Here is a 17,213-nt window from a genome sequence, read left to right on the forward strand (position 1 = left end):
TAAAAGCGCGGCGATATTTCCCTCGCCGAGGAATATCCGCAGCCCTTGATACGCGCAAATACGGGTTAATGAAAATAAGCGATAAGCGCGCGTTTATCAAGGCAGCAGGTACAACAAATTACGATTTTGTTAATATTTAAAAAAAGACAATGCAGATTGTTAACGATTAACGTGCGCTGACTCATTATTCGCGCATGCAAAAATCATCTCCGATCGATTATCGATGTTGTATGTATGTATTTCAAAAATGAAATTTACGCAGTCTGTCTTTGTATATGTTTTAAATTCGCGCGACAATTTTGTCGATTATTCCGTAAACGAAAAACTTTCTCGACTGACAATTTGCCGACGGTTCTTGACAGCGGAAAAAAAAAAAAAACAAAACAAAACTCGGAAGAGACAAATTTTCAAAGTCAACAAACAACTTTGTAAATACCCTGGTAAAGAAAATGCCAATAATTAATTATGCTTCTGGAATTGACAGATGAAAAATTGGAGAAGAGTAAATATAAAAAAAAAATGTCATTAAAATTGAATGAGTTTAATAAAAATTGCCTAATTTTCATTACCAAATTATTAAAAACTTGTGTCATTAAATCATAATATTTGCCTTGTTAGGTGTTATAGGTGTAGGTAAACTATTGATTAGTTAATTATTGTGTAACTCTTGTTAATCGAGTTAAATATCTGTAAACGGCGAAACATCTGCGCTTCAAACGTATTAAAAATGCGATATAATCAACAAAGATGTGCAGAGTTATGCGAGTATGTACAATTATTAAAATGTTTATATTGATTATACACATGTCTGCAGACTATCTAAACTATATATATTCCGGTACTCGGTAGAGAAGAACGCGGCGACGTCGAAAAATAATCGGTACGGTATTAGAAAATCAATGAACAAAGAATAAATTAACAAATAGGTACGTCATTCAAGTAACCGAACTTGACCGATAACTGAATTGAACTGAAAAACCGAAGAGGCAAATAATTTTTGCTTTTGTTGCGTGGTGTTGTAAAATTGATAAAAGAAGAAACGAAAAGAAAATATCAATCAATCAACAAATTAGTTAGCGCATACCAGAGCTGTGCGATTAATCGATCAGTCGTGAAATTCGTTTCATTGTTATTCCGATTGAACGGTTCATAGAAAGTGCGATCAAACGAACGTCCCGATGAATCGATTAATCGAAAAAAACAATCGATCGGAAATGCCGATTGATGAATTAATCGGAATTTGTGATTATTCGATCACTCCAAGAACCAATGCATTAAAATTCCGCTTAATCGATCAATCATATCGTATACATTTCCACATATAATATATAAACAATCATCGATGGTCGCCGCGTTCCGTTTTCGGGTATTCTTTCTCTCTTTCTTCGAGCTTTCGATTTTTTTACAACGATTCACCGCGTATTCGTCAAGTTGCATGGTTTTTTCGTTTTTTTTTTTTTCTAATTCTTTTTTTCTTTCCAAATTCACACTATCGTTATTTTTCTCTTTCAATTCTTTTTCTCGCTTTAATGTAAAGTGTACCTGGTCAGTCCTCCGTGGAAGGGACTGGGCTCGCAGTTCTCTGGGTGGCAATTTTTGGTTTTGTTGAGATGTCGGTGTGAGTGAAGAAAAGGCGGATGCGGGCGATATTCCTGCGAGGGTCGCTATCATCTTACCACCTACACATCCAAAGCAGCTCATTCCACGCATCCGAACAGCGTAATCGTACATTTTTCCAATTTATCTTTTCTCTCTTTCTTTCTTTCTTTCTTTCTCATGTCAATTTTCAATCTATTTTCAACGCTTATACACCGAGTGCGTATAAGTGTTTAATACTTTTCGTACGATGTTTACGCGCGTGTGTGTGTGTGTGTGTGCGTGCATGTTTTTTCGATTTTATCTTTCTCCTTACATTTTCCTTTCCTTCGACGATACTTTTTCGATTAAATTTCCTGCTACGGATTATATATCACAGTTAGCGAAACGATAATTAAATAACAAAATATGTTTGTACGTACGATAAAAAAATGAAAAAAAAAAAATATGAAAAAATTATACAAGTTTGTGTTGTTTTTTCACATGCACAGCCAGAAACACCGGAATATAATCTCCGGAAACATTTGCCAATTCCAATTGTGTCTTTCATTCTCAATTATTCCCACAGCGTCATTTTAAAACGCTACGTTCTTTTCTCTTCTTATTATAAATATTTGTACAATGTGCGTGAAACGTGCGCGAATAAAATGGAGTACGCACTTTCTTTTAGACTTTTCGTTTTCTTTTCAACGTCAAACATGTAAATCGCAACGAGAGAACGAAAAAATAAAAAAAAAAAAAATTTTAAATTAAAAAATTTAAAAAAAAAAAAAAAAAAAAAAAAACAACGGAGCGCTAGACAACTTGTGGTGGTGGTGTTTGTGGTAAATTTGGATAGACGAGACGAAACAGAGAAAAGATTGCACAGTAAAAATGTAGAAATAAAATAGTAATGGTAATAATAACGATAATAATAACAGCAGCAAAAACAACGATAATAATAATAATAATAATAATATTTCATCGCGTGTCACACAAAGTATAATTTTCGTGTAACAATAACAATCATAATAACAACAATAATGATACGTGTATATGCACGAAGTTTACGTGAGTATACCTATAAAGTTACGTAGATGGATCGGATCATTTAAAAAATTGCCGGGGGGGGGGGGGGGGGGGTGGTAATAATACCACCTGTATAAACCTGTTTGTGCGCGCGTGTGTGTGTTTTCATTTCTCAAACACTCGTGTGCTGTTGGTTTATGCATAATATACATATAATATAGGGTATATAGTGATAATAAGAACGTGTTATATTCAAAGGATAATCATTTCGGATATATGTATAAATATCCTCATCATGAGCGACCAATAAAGATCGTTCGTATAATAATTCGGATGCCACACAAAGCCACGTTGACTCCACCTAAAACCTAACAGGCTACCAGGCGCTCTATTATATGTATAGTACAAAAATGCAGGATTTAATGAGATCGGGTACGAAGAGAAAACAATAGTAAATCTGAAAAACAAAAATCAATCCTAACGGTACCTATAAAAATATATAAATACGAATCCAAAATAATTTACACGTATTACATATTCATATATATATATATGTATTTACAGACACGAAGTAAGTGATTTGGAAAAAAAGAAGAAAAAAAAAAAAAAAACTTTTCACCGGACAGATATTTTTTCAATCTTTCCTTAGTTAATTTTTATTTCAGCGATTCTTTGGTCGTTATTGAAAAAAATTAGCAAAGAAGGAAAAAGGATAACGACACTTTTCAAATTTCTACCTTTTCCCGGCTTTCGTTTTGATTAAAATGATATTAACAATTCGTTAACATTCACCCCAGGGGGCGAGATACTGACTTCGTTATTTATGCAAATATATTCGAAGATCGATATTCAGATCTCAGAACCGACTTTATTAGACGCAGGTTCTGGAGTTTTGTTAAGAAAAAAAAAAAAAAAAAGAAAAGGTGAAAACTATTCGCTCGGTAAATTAACGTGGCCGTATCATCGAATTTTAGAAATGCGGAACGATAAAATTAAAAAGAAAAAAATCCTAACGACTTTCTTACGAATCAGTGAAATGAATTTGTTTACTTAAAGTATAAACAAATGTTTAATCGATTCGAGTATTACTTCGTATCTGGAAATACAATAAGCGTAGAGAAAATGAGAATATTAATAATGATATTTAGTTACCAGAGTTTAATGTTGAAATTAGAATTTCGATCCTAAGGGAAGAATTTTTCTTCAATAATTGCGTACAATCGTCAAATTATGCGTAGCTACTATCTTTTTTCACACGATTTTCTGTAGAGATAAAACAATAGTTGTACGAGGAGGAAGAATGAAAGAAAGGAAGGAAAAGAGAAAAAAAAAAAAATTAGGGAAACGATTCTGTTGTTAAACCAAGGTTTTCGAAAAAGCGACACTTCGTTAGATCTACATGATAAATATACATATATACTGATAATGATAATGTATATGCGATGTGCGGGCATGAATTATGTATGATACACATAGGCACTACGACTTTTTATTTTTTTCATCCATGACTCCCATCATATTTTCCAATATCTCACCTGATATTTTTCCGATCTTTCGATCAATTTTCAACGTACAATAAATACATTTTTTCAAACAAATTCCGAACAATGTTACGTGCAACCCAAACAAACGATCGAAATAAAGATTCTTTAAAATAAAAAAAAAAGTATGACTCTGACGAGAAACGCAAAACAAGATTGATTAACCGATCGAAATTTCGTTTCGATAGAATCTTTCGAGCGAGGTGAAATACGAGAAAAAATTACAATATGAATAGAAAAAAAAAAAAAAAAAGAAAAAAGAAACAAATTCTACACGTTGTATTTCTCTAATACAGTGGTGGAATTTTTCAGCGACCTGAAAAACAAATAAAAAAAACAACGAAAAGATTTCTCAACGTTATAAAAGAGAAAAATATCAATGATGTCGACACAATGATCGGAATCACAGAGAGCAATTAACTACGACAAGCGACTATTTTTTCTTTTATATACACATACAGTCAAACATTGATCAACTTTCAACAAATGTAATAATCATAATAATGATAGTAGTAGTAGTAGTAGTGGTAGTTATAGTAGTAGTAATAGTAATAAAGATGATGATGATGATGATGATGATGACGATGATGATGATCATAACAATAATAATAACAACAGTAATAATAATAACGATAACGGTGATAAGATGGTCGGTTGATTAAAAAAAAAAAAAAAATTAAAATAAAGAATCGTACAGATATGTGTATACATATATAATATATACACATATACGCATACGTATTACGCGTGAGCGCGTGTCGTAAATAATTCACGCGCCTACGCAGCAATGTATGTGTATACAAGTATATTATATGTAATACAGTTAAATGAATGAAATGTATATATTTGTATATATATATATATATCACAGGTAGAGAGATATGGTTAAGAACCTGCTTCTGCGCCATGGATTGCATCTGCTGGAACATAATCCGCTCCTCTTCCTTGCCTACAACAATAGAAGCCAATTCGCTCTGACAACGTTGCCATTTTTTTTTTTTTTGTTTTTTCTTAGTTTTTTAAGAAATTTTTCGTCTAGTTTCGTGTTTTAAATGCGATTCTTTTTTCTTGTGTTTTGAGAAAATTTTACCGCACGATGACTGCACACCGCCTAAATTTTGTCCCTCTTCGACTATCAAAATTACCCTTTTACTGACCACCGTCAAGTAATTTTACAACATACGTTACACGTCAACTCTCAATGTATATGCATGTATGGCAAAAAGTCTTCATCGAGTAAAAATTAAATTTATTCTTACACATTCGTTGTTGTACGCGTGAAAATAGGATACAAAAACAAAAGTAAACAAAAAAAAAAAAAAAAAAAAGAAAGTAACAAAGAATATACATGAAACGTGTTTATCCTGATGAAGTAAAAACGAAAAGATACGATTAATTATACTTGTACGATTTAATACGTCGATGAAAGTAAATATTTGCGTTTGGATCATTACAAAAGAATAAACAAAAAAAAAAAAAAAAAATAAATAAAAAAATAAATAAATCGTTATCGGAATTTAACACAACGCAACGCAATTTCGTATCACAGGTGCTCAAGTTTTGTTTCTGCATTTGTCGATTTTCATCAACCTTGCAGGATTATGGACAAAAAAAAAAAAAAAGAAAAAGATCTCGGGTAATTCTCGGGAAATATTATACAGTTTGCCGATAAGGTCGTGTACGCTACGTAATATAAGGTAACGAATAGACGGATAGATAAAATAAAATGGGCATATAAAATGTGCAAAGTTATGAGAGACGATAATGACGGAGAGACACGTATAAAGTGTACCGTAGTAATAGCGTGTCTCGTGATCGTCGAATAGAGGATCCTAAAATCTTATCCACAGAATTTCTGAAAAAAAAAAAAAAAAATGCTGGAACGATAAATGTTAAGAGGGTAGTAAAGAAAAGGAAAATAGAAAAGTGAAGAAGAACAAGAACACGGAAAAGAAAATGAAAACCATAGTAAAGCACGTATCGACGAAACGGAAATAACACAAAGCTCTGACACTGTATTATTACAAAGTGTTGTTACATGTGTGACAAGTCGAGTGTTGACGTTGATTCGATTCGAACTCGTCGGCCTGCAAATTGGTTTTTTTTTTTTTTTTTTTTTATCAGAGCTTTTTTTTTCCATCTAAAAACTTTGGTCAGACACAAAGATACCAGAAATAAGCTGCCGCTGATCACTCCTGCCGCTCCATTCATTTACTCATTCATTCGTCAATGTTTATGGATTATGCGGTGGTGAAATGGTGTCGTTTCCTCCTACTAAAAGTTGTGATTTCAGGATATAGCCTAAGCTCTAAATATTCGTATATACCTGCGGGTGTACGGTTTTAAAGGAGTTTGGTCGGCGAAAAATCGATACTTTTATTAAACAAATAACGAAATTGTCGCTCGCAGAGTATTTGTCAAATTACGTTATTCGTAAGCTGAGAAGATCTCTTTAAAATTACCGTCATTATAATCAAAAATTAACCTTTCGAATCGATTTAGAATGGTTAAAAATCTAATATATTTGTTCCTTTTCAACTCTATCGATAGGCCATTTTATTCGGAAGATTATTTTATACAAATTCGTTGATATGCGTTTCTTTGTTTGTTTTTTTTTCCCCCCTTTCGTTTCGTCACGTTGCGTCGACATCGTTGGATATTAAATTTTGTTGAAAAATAATATGAATAATCGTTTCAAAGACGTTGTCGAAAATTGATGTCCGTAAGCTTTTTCTCATAATTACAGAGTTTTCCATCGTTGTATATTCGAGGTGATATAGCTAAATGAATTAACGAAGAATATCGATTTTTGGCCAATCAACTTTCTTAACGTAACTATTAACGAGTAAAGATATGAGCATACAATTATGATACGCAATTGGATGGGAATAGTTATACACATGGGAATAACAATAACCTGTAACAAAATCATGTGAACAGCAATAACGAAATAATAGTGGAATAATAATTGTGTAAAATTTAATCCTTTTTCGCCCATCTCCAATTGATTATCCTGTTTTTTTTTTCACTCACGCGTTTTTCTCTCTCATTTTTCAACAACACAAACACCCTTCAATCCTTGAATTACGGTAGTGAGTAACAATAAATGCAACGTATTTAAATACACACGTAAAACCTGCAAGTAAATATTTTTCATAGAAAATCCAAAACGACGCGGTTCTGTATTTTGATTATCAAAAATTTTTCTTCTCCTTCTTCTTCTTCTCTGGTAACCTTGCGCGTTGTGAAAATATAAAAAAGACGATTGAAAAAAGAACTAGAGTAAATGATTTAATTAAAAAATAAAAGGAAACGAGGTCTCGCTCTGAATCATACGTCATTTTTATTTTTATACTTGTTTCACGAACATCAGTTTGAGTGTGTTTAAAAAATCACAAGTTAAAGCCGAGTCAATAAAAAAAAAAAAGAAAAAAATTAAATACTTTTGTTCCAAGTTTTTCACGGCTCGTAATAACGTGTGAAAAATCCTTGATGAAATTGAAAAATTTCACTCAGTCAACCGTTCACCGAGTTGTCGTGGAATGCCCCATACATTATACCCCGTGCAATGACAACGCGCGTGGGTGGGTGTTTTTGCGAAAATACCCGAGGGCTTTGAAAGACGGTAAATCGCGATTCTCCCGCTTTTGTCTCCGCATGCCGGTCATCAGGGTAAATACTAGTTAGTGTTTCACCCTTAAACTCGTCGAGGTCGGGTTGACGCCAAAGTCTAGCTGCGAAACGTGATGGGACTGTTGGTTGGCTGTTGTGACCTAATTCCCTGTCTCTTCTTGCCTCATTTTATCTTATCTTATCTTCTCTTCTCATTCCCGTCATGTATCTTCCTCTACCTAACCGCGTATGCATGCATGTGTGAACTTTTGACGTAGAAACGAAGCTGTACGTATGTCAAAGATGGCAGATAAATTCCCGGTTGCGTAATACGAAATTCTTGAAACATCTGGAGGGACGTGGACGCCATTCCCATCTCTCTCTCTCTCTCTCTATATATATATATATTAGTGTGGTCGTTAAAAATTAAAATCTTTGCGGCGCCCGAAAAAATCCTTCCTTCTGATGAGAAACTACGGGGAAAATTTTGCTTTTGCGATTTAAACAAAAATAACACGTGCCGACGGCCAATTGAAGTTAATTTTTCGATAAAATTATGGTTTTTTTTTTTAATTTGTCTCAGTAGTTAAGTTTGGGTAAAAATCATCAAAAACGGCTTGTAGAAAATTAAATTCTCTACAAAATTTTTTTTTTATCACCATATTTAGAGCTAAAAATTCTGTTTTAGCTGTTTAGCTCTAAATATGGTGATAAAAAAAAAATTTTGTAGAGAATTTAATTCTGTTTTAGCTGTTTAGCTCTAAATATGGTGATAAAAAAAAAATTTTGTAGAGAATTTAATTTTCTACAAGCCGTTTTTGATGATTTTTACCCAAACTTAACTACTGAGACAAATTAAAAAAAAAAACCATAATTTTATCGAAAAATTAACTTCAATTGGCCGTCGGCACGTGTTATTTTTGTTTAAATCGCAAAAGCAAAATTTTCCCCGTAGTTTCTCATCAGAAGGAAGGATTTTTTCGGGCGCCGCAAAGATTTTAATTTTTAACGACCACACTAATATATATATATATATATATATATATATATATATATATATACATCTGTAATATCAATTCAACTACACAAACCGCAGGCTTCTAACTTCCCGGGATTACTTTGTAATATTTCTTTTCGCTTTTTTGCTATTTCCGATACTATACTTAGTAGGATTGTAAAAAATGTTATGTTTAAATAATAATTCTAGCAGCGACAGTCAACGTGCAAGTTACAGTTGTAAATTTCAAAGCAAGTTTAATTAATTTTCTCAAATTTTCAAAGACAATTTATTACAATGATTACGCATTGATTGCAACAAGCCTGAATTATCTTTCGCAGAATTGAAATTGTTTTTTGTTTTTTTTTTTTCATCACAATTCAATTTCTCGAGACATTCCGATTAAATGCAGTAATATTTTCGTCAACCGGCAGTCGGAATTTTGAATTTCTAACCCAACCGAAACATGACGTTCGTAAATGGTACGCTTGCGAATTTCATTAGAGAAATATCTAGGTTAGAGTAGACTAACTAGATACGCGGTGCAGTTTTATTCCGAATCCTCCCGGCGTCTGGTGTTTTAATCTAATTGCAGGGAAAAATACGAGCTCTTATGCCATGCCGTATGAAAATGTCCTCTGCAATTTCATCTTCCCTCCTCAATTCACTTTGCTCTCTTCACGGAACGTAACACATATTTTCCACCGGACACGCTCGCGTAATTATACGAATATTTCATACGGATATTTTCGCTATTATCCTATCGCACGAAAAAAAAAAGAGAAGAAAAGAATGTTGAAAAAAAAAAGATACGTCCGATATTTTGCAACTTTCAAATTACTTTGAAGCTGTTCAATTTGCCAGGTTATAAAAAAAGCTTTGCTCTTATATCGTATACATGCGTATACAATGAACGGTTTAAAATTTGAAACAACCCGCCTTATAAAGTTGCAAAATAGCGAAAAACTTTTCTCAAAAAATACAAGCTTAACCTGAGGGAAATTCAAATTCGTACAGTAAAAAAAAAACAAGGAAACGAGGCGATGGTGACTCGAATTCTTAAAATTCTCGGTACAAATTCCAGGCGCTGAATTTCAAGTCGGATGATTCTGCAAAGGATTTTTGCACACTTGTTTTAAAACGAAAAATTCATGAAAAAGGTTTTCCGTTTTCAACGAGAAGTATAATTGTATGAGAAAAACTTAAATCCCTTTTGGTAAAAAGAAAATTAATGGGAAAATCAATCCAGTCACTGGTTAATTATTTTTTGTCTAATCATTGATCAAGTATGATATTCGTCTCTGACGAGCAAACAAATTGCATTAGTTAAATTTTTGGATGAAAATAACTGATTAATATAAAACAGAGTGTAAATATCACGGAAGATTTTAAATCTTGGTTAGCTATAATAATAATATATTAAATTATTTTTGTTGTCATTGTTGTTGTTTTTTGTTTCAAATTATCGAATATCGCGATAATTGGCATCGATGCGTCTTTACGATAAAAACGTAATAATTAAGCAAAAAGACACGAAAGGTATAATTTTTTTTCTACAGTGTACAAAAAATTGTCAACCACGTTGTTAATCAAACGACACCTGCGATATATAACCTCAAGCGTTATGTATTATAAAATATGACCGAACGTTTAATTAAAACAGTCCAAGTACTTTGCATATTTCATTTCTTCACAGGTATAATTAATAACAAAGTTTTATAAGCAACGGACATATTACGTATAATTCCGTCTAACTTACAAAAATCACACAGTCATTACACAGGATATTTATTTCATTATTCACAGTTCTTCTACGAGTAGTTAATAAAATAAACAAAAGAGCGAAACCTTTGTTCGAATACCTTCTCTTTTTTTTTTCCACCCTCTTTAATTCAATATTTCACTTTCTACAATATCGGCAAGGTTACCAGAGCGTCGTTTTGTTTGAAAAATAACGGTATACGCAAATTTGCAGACGCCGCAAGCTGATTAAAAAACAGAAAACAAAAAAAAGAAAGTAAAACCGAGACACTTTTATACCACACACATACCGCGATATTATAACTCTATTCGAATTTACATACTTCATGATTTAATTGTGACGTAAGAAAGAAACAAATTCAATTACTTTTTTTGTTTTCATTTTGAAACATGTAAAAGTAAAATAAAAAATTAGAAACAACGTACGTACACATTATGTGTAATAAGATATAATTCTTTTTACAAATTTCTCACCCATTCCTTTGTTCTGGAGCATCTCCAGGAGCTTTTTAATACTTTCGTCTCTCGCCTGGAGGGTTTGCTTCTGAGTTTCTATCCTCAATTCAAGCTCCTGAAACAGAAAGTGAAGAAAAAAAAAAATTGTTGAATCTAATTCAAGAACCCCCCCCCCCCCCCAATGTATTATCTTGCTGTACAAATATTGAGATATTGGTCGAAGATTATTTGGTTCTAAAAAAGAACTTCAGTGTAAACTTCAGTTGTGTTCGTTAAGATTGGCGTTCATCGGCTCATATAAGAATAATAATAAAAACGATAAACTTAGCAGGTTTGAAACTTAAAAATTTTTGGAAGCATCGTACATAGTTTTGACGAAAATTTATAGACCCGCTCACATCGAAGTTTTCGCTAAATCAACGACATCCAATGAACGAGCATTCATCCTCGAATCCTCAAAAATCTCACGAATGAAAAAATAATTCACTAAAACAAGTTTTTCCGCATCCATGTGAAAAGCCATGAAAACGTCGCAGCATCGAGTCCGTAACTCTATTGTCACGTCTTGTTATAATTATCGAGGTGGTTGGTTACGCCTGGAATGAAGAGGAAGGGAAGGTTAATAAATTTATCGCCTCTCTTTGACGGCGTCGAAGCGACGACGGGTACATAATTAGGTGTTACCAAAATTGGTTAAGGTCGGGACTTTCGACTTTCCCGAGTTTCCGTGGAAACCGCTTGTGCAGGTAATTTGGCGACATTGCATTTATAACACACGATCCTGCTGACCATCGACTGCCGGCGGTTTGATCGTCGTGATTTACGATCCATTGTCGGGACAATGTACAATACCGACAAGCTCTGCTGCATGATCAGGAAATTAGGAATCGCCATTGACGACTCGTGGAAATTACACTACGAGTGATTAATCAACGGTCGATGACGGTAACTACTGATTGTAAGTAGAAACGCGCGACTGGCAATTCGTTTGTTCATAGTTGAGTTCAAATTTTTCTTCGACTTTGTTATTTGCAACCGAAAGTTCATGATTAAGTTCGGCTTTCAATATCAAGCGTCTTTCGTTCGTTCGTATCAGTGAACGGTCGGCTTTCACCATTTTTTGATACATAATGGGTCTCGACAAGGCACAAGTCACAGTAAAAGAAGACTTGTTCCGAACATTTGTTTTTTACGATCTGTCAGATTTGAATCGAGCCATGTGAATGTCGGATACCGTGTACATAGAACAACAATGTTCCTCAATTTCTCTCTCACAAATCATTCTCATGCTCAATGTCTTACAACATCTGGTACGTGAAATAAATTCATCGAAGTAAAGCGAGTACCTGCACTTGTTACACCTTATAGACTTTTGGATAAGCGAAGGTATTAATCAACGCTTCGAAGCGAGTTTAATACAATTGAATACGATATGAAAAAGAAGTTGGTTCACGATTTCAGGTGAAAGTTAACCGGTAGTATCTAACCGCTGGTTCTGTTCAAAGGCTGGCGTGTAATGTGAAAACGAAACTTGGCCAACGCGATACGGAAAGCGGAAGAAGAAGAAGATAAAGAAGAAGTTTAGAATCTTGACAAGGTAATAAGCGATGATGATCAAACTAGCAGCGAAAGTTCCCACAAGGTCTGCATAATTTGGAGGACAGCCAAAAGCCGACCAGTTGCTCTCTCTCGAGTCAGCAGCAGGGTTTTGCACGTTGCAGATATACGATCGTGAAAACGAGTGCAACGGCTGTTTCCTCGTCGTCTGTTCCAACACGCTGCAGTCTGTGCAGATTTACTCGGTCTGCAGCTGCTGGATGCCTTTCACCATCAGCCCTCGTTTCAGAACTAAAATTCGACCCTTCGCTAGAGTCTTTAGGGAGTATTCAACAGCGATGGATATACCGTGCATTCGTTGGGTTGGGTCAGGTTTTGGGTGTGAACCAAAGAGAGTCTCCACTCCTATTCGGAGACCGTCTGCACGCCTATTAGACTTTCTGCACATAGACAGTAAGCACCTAAATTAATTAAACCTTGAATAAAATCGATCGTTTTATGTATTTTAACGAACAATTGTTGTTTTCGACTTCATAGACGTTTATCGTAGGCTGTAACTCATCGAGAAAGACGCTATCTGTAAAGACAAGTCTATTGGACAACAGATTAGTTGAGAATTGAGATCAAGATTCTTTGTCACGTACACTCCATTTTCGTAGGTTCAATAAGTTGACGAAGAACAAAGTAATCGATACCCAAGTATTTCATGTTTCAGTCAATTTACTCAGGGTTGAAAGCTGACTTTGACTCGTTTATAAGCAGCTACATATCTTTTTTTAAAATCAGTATTACGGGAATTCAACGACTCGTCTATAACAGGTATTTGATTTCAATGAACCTTTCGAATCCATTGCACCGCATATCAAGTTCGTATCGCTTCAATTTTGGAAGTAAAATTTGTAAACCAAATGACACGTGATACTAATTACACTTCCATTGAAATGGTTTCAACGACAACTGCTGAAGTTTTCCTTTAGACGATTACGAACCCAACGAATGGCCTAAAATAGTGGTCGAATAGCGATGAAAATTTTATCGATAATCCCTACCGAATCCGATATGATCATCGTGGATGTGAGCAAAGCTTCTTGGGGAGTTTTTCCGCGACGAAAAGAAATTCGTGGATAAGAGTGCGATATGATGTTTCATCGGCGTGGGATTTGGACTCTGAGAAGGATTACTCATCGATTCGTAGCAGACATCGAGGAGGAGGATGATAGGCATCAAAGAAGGAAAAACGACCGGGTAACGCTTCGAGCGAGTCTCGTCCCTTGGTGTACGCAGATTGGAGCACGAGGACGAAAATAGACGATGTCATTTACCCCGGTACTGTTTGGGATCCAGAAACTTTGTTTATTTCCGTGCCTCAAAGCTGCGGGTTAAACGTTCGGCAGGCGCCTACGCGAATAAAACTAAACAAATACATAGCACGACGAAAGGGATGAGAGGGTGGACGGGGTGGGTATGTGTGCAGGTTGTCTTACGACACCGTGTCAACACCATGTGACGTTTATTCAAGCCCAGGTAAAACAACTCTCTTCGTCACAGCCCGACTGACGTTATTTCGTACTTTCTTTATCTTTCTTTCTCTGCCTGCCTAACCTAACGTAACATAACTTCGCCCATCGCCACCTCCTCTTTTGCCTCGATGAATTTTTTTACAAACATCAGAGTGGATGGAAAGATTGTGAAAAATATCAATCCATGTATATCCGCGCTTTATTGCAAATGATGACGAATGTTTGATTTATAATTCAACGAATTGCGAATGGAATTTTTCGTTCTTTGGTAGTTATTGGAAAGTTATGACGGTGAGTGAAAATTACTATCGTTTTACACGTTGCAATTATTATGAAATATAACGTGGTACTACAAGTTATACAAGTCATTGGTCTGACCATAGTTGTCGGTACTGCATTTTCTGCATGATGACAATCTTTTGGTTTTTCATGAGGATGAAGTTAGTAAGCTTACTTTTAGGACGCATGTGCGGGAAAAATCGTTACTTCGCACCCTTAGCAATGTCCGAAATTTAGTAAACCCATGACAAAACGAAACATGATCTTATTTTGAAGAAGCATTTCGTCGAAAGTAATTCTAAAATTGAGAAATAACGAGTTTTTTCATGATGTTTCGTTACGTTAACGTTACTAACTTCAACCTCATCGATGCATTGATACCACTTTAGCGTTACACAGATGTTATAGTACGAGTGATCATGTCAAATTGTAGAAATAATAGTAAACTTACGCTAAATTTTCTATGGTCAGAGCGACAAAACGAATTTTCATTTTGTGCCGAAAACTAGTTTAGTACTGTAGATATAGTGTTTAACCAAAAAGGAAATCAGAAGCACTTCACATGAGTTGGTTATAATTACAGTTGAATGAAAATTTGCGAGTTAGAAATTGAATACTTCCATTACAATGTCCAGATTATTTTATGTTATAAGTTCTAAAGTTGTAGTATATCTTCCCCTTTTATCGAAGCAGGCAAGGAGCAGGAGTTCATAAATAACGATGATAATAATAATAAAAAAGAAAAAACTAATATCGCTTTTAATCCAACAAAACCAAACCGAACGACGAACGTCGACCTTACACAGAAACTTTCTAAACCTCAAAAGGAGCCACGGATTCTTTCAGTTATAACGAGCTACGGGGAAAATCGATTTCCATCCATTTTTATTAACGATTTCGTTCCGCTTTCATTGTACGGTAAACTACGGATATTGGAGGAGCTGTTTCAACGTCCCAATGTGACGTACATAAAAGAATCAATCGATCGATTCACCCGTACACAATACACATGCAAACGTGATTTAAATGCATAACATCGCAATTTTTTTTTTTTTAAATATATTTTTCCAAAAAAATTAAATTACAGTCGATTCAAATATCTATAATTTTACATAACGCGAGCGTACTTTACACGTTTCTCCACGCGTGTTTTCCGTACACAAAGTATCGGTGCCTACGACGGTCGAGTGAGTATGCGAATGCGCATGCGCGGAGTATTGAAAACACTACTTTTAAGTCCTAGGAGTTAAATGTTGTCTTTTCCGTACTGCACGCATGCGCTGTTGCGAACAAATCTGACATTACGCAACCCTAACCTCAATTTCGCGCTTCGTGGAAAAACGCGCAACATGCTCTAATTATATAAAAAATCGTGTACAACAAGGAGGCAAAGGCATTTTTGCCTCACGATTTCGCAATATTCGTATTCGGCTCACCTACGACTCGTATTGCAAACTCACGCTCGGCCCGAAAAGATCGAGTTTGCTTCCTTGTTGCACAATATACTATTTCAATCTCGTCACAACGACGCTGGTCGTACGTTTATCTTTTCTTTTCTTTTCTTTTTTTTTATCAAGCCAATGCCCGACCAGCTTGAAGGATAGTAAAAGGAATCTCGCATAACAACGGCAGTGAAAATGTTATGTTTGTTTTTTTCCTTTTCATCCGGGCTCCGATTGCAGGCTAGAAAATAAAAATATAATGCTGATGCAAATTCTTACCTTAATCGTGTCGCGAAGTATTACTATTTCACGAGTCAGATGCTCGTTTTCATTGAAGAGAACTTCCATCTGCTGCTGCATCTCAACGCTGGGTCCCCTCATCCTCAATCGAAGTTCCTCCTCAAGTTGGCGAACCATCATACTTTGTTTCTGAAACAGAAACGAAAACGGTAACGGTGAGTTACGGAATTAAAATTTAATAACAATATCGTTACAGGACCAGAAGTAATTGCGCTATACTTCTATACAATATTTGACAAACTTGACGCAGAATGAAGATAACATGATCTCATTCTCCGTCTACTTCACCCCTTCGATTGAATGAGAATTACTGACACACGAGACCTTGCTTCTCTCCAAATTTCATGACTCTGGGTCAACCCTACAGGTTTTGATTTCATCAAAATATGACACAAATGGCCGTATCTTTCGATTGCGTTGACTTAGAAGCTTGACTTTTTTACACCTCCAAGGGACAGCAGATCTTAGTATTTGACATTAATTTCAACCTGATACCTCAACCCGTTCCTGAGAAAAAGTGTCTTAAAAGACAGACGGACGGACAACGAAGCGATCCTACAAGGGTTCCGTTTTTACCGTTTGAGGTAGAAAACCCTAAAAGTAAGAGAAAATGGAAAAAAATCTAATACTACCTGAAGGTACGGCAAAAATTTGATTTTCTTTATACGCACATACGTATATCGGTGAAAAGATTTTCGTTCCTTGTGTAATACAATATATTACAAATGCGGTGAATAATAAATATACCTACGGATGTGTAGAAATAATATTTTTCTCCCCCCCCCCCCTTCTGGCGGCAGTTTTTGAAATAAAGCGAAGAGAAGGAATACACGAGTATCGATCTCCTCGAGTGAGTTTGCCACCGCTCAAGGATCCGATATACCTTCTGTTATATCCCGAGTTCCCGAAGAGGATTAGCCAAGTTTTTGGGGAGCCAATCTCTCTTTCCGCCAACCTGCCGCGGGCGAGGCTAAAAATTGCGTACCCGACAATTTGGCGTGTATCGAAATGCCCCATTCTATGTTTTCCCGTCGGACACTAGGATGTGATTTTACGACCGATGTAATTCTACCGTACAATTTTAAATAGAAAATGAATGTAGCGACAATATTTTCTGTTATAATCTACAAAGGTCAAAACCGCA

At 35.1% G+C, this 17,213-nt stretch overlaps 1 protein-coding gene across 7 annotated transcripts in view; it reads right to left on the reverse strand.

Moving 5' to 3' along the window:
• The window catches only part of brp (bruchpilot), a 72,521-nt gene that overhangs the window by 30,456 nt on the left and 24,852 nt on the right, over positions 1-17,213 (reverse strand). For 3 of the 7 annotated variants that reach the window (XM_046637241.2, XM_046637243.2, XM_046637247.2), the window contains exons 2-4: positions 16,049-16,198; positions 10,990-11,086; positions 1,543-1,679 (exon numbers count right to left, since the gene is read on the reverse strand). In XM_046637241.2, the coding sequence (XP_046493197.1) occupies positions 1,543-1,679; positions 10,990-11,086; positions 16,049-16,198 (384 nt within the window). Of the gene's footprint in view, positions 1-1,542; positions 1,680-5,038; positions 5,095-10,989; positions 11,087-16,048; positions 16,199-17,213 lie in introns of those variants that run through there. The other 4 variants (XM_046637242.2, XM_046637246.2, XM_046637248.2 and 1 more) reach the window with 2 other exon arrangements.

The sequence above is a fragment of the Neodiprion pinetum genome, chromosome 1 (genome assembly GCF_021155775.2).
Source record: "Neodiprion pinetum isolate iyNeoPine1 chromosome 1, iyNeoPine1.2, whole genome shotgun sequence".
NCBI classification, from domain to species: Eukaryota; Metazoa; Arthropoda; class Insecta; order Hymenoptera; family Diprionidae; genus Neodiprion; species Neodiprion pinetum.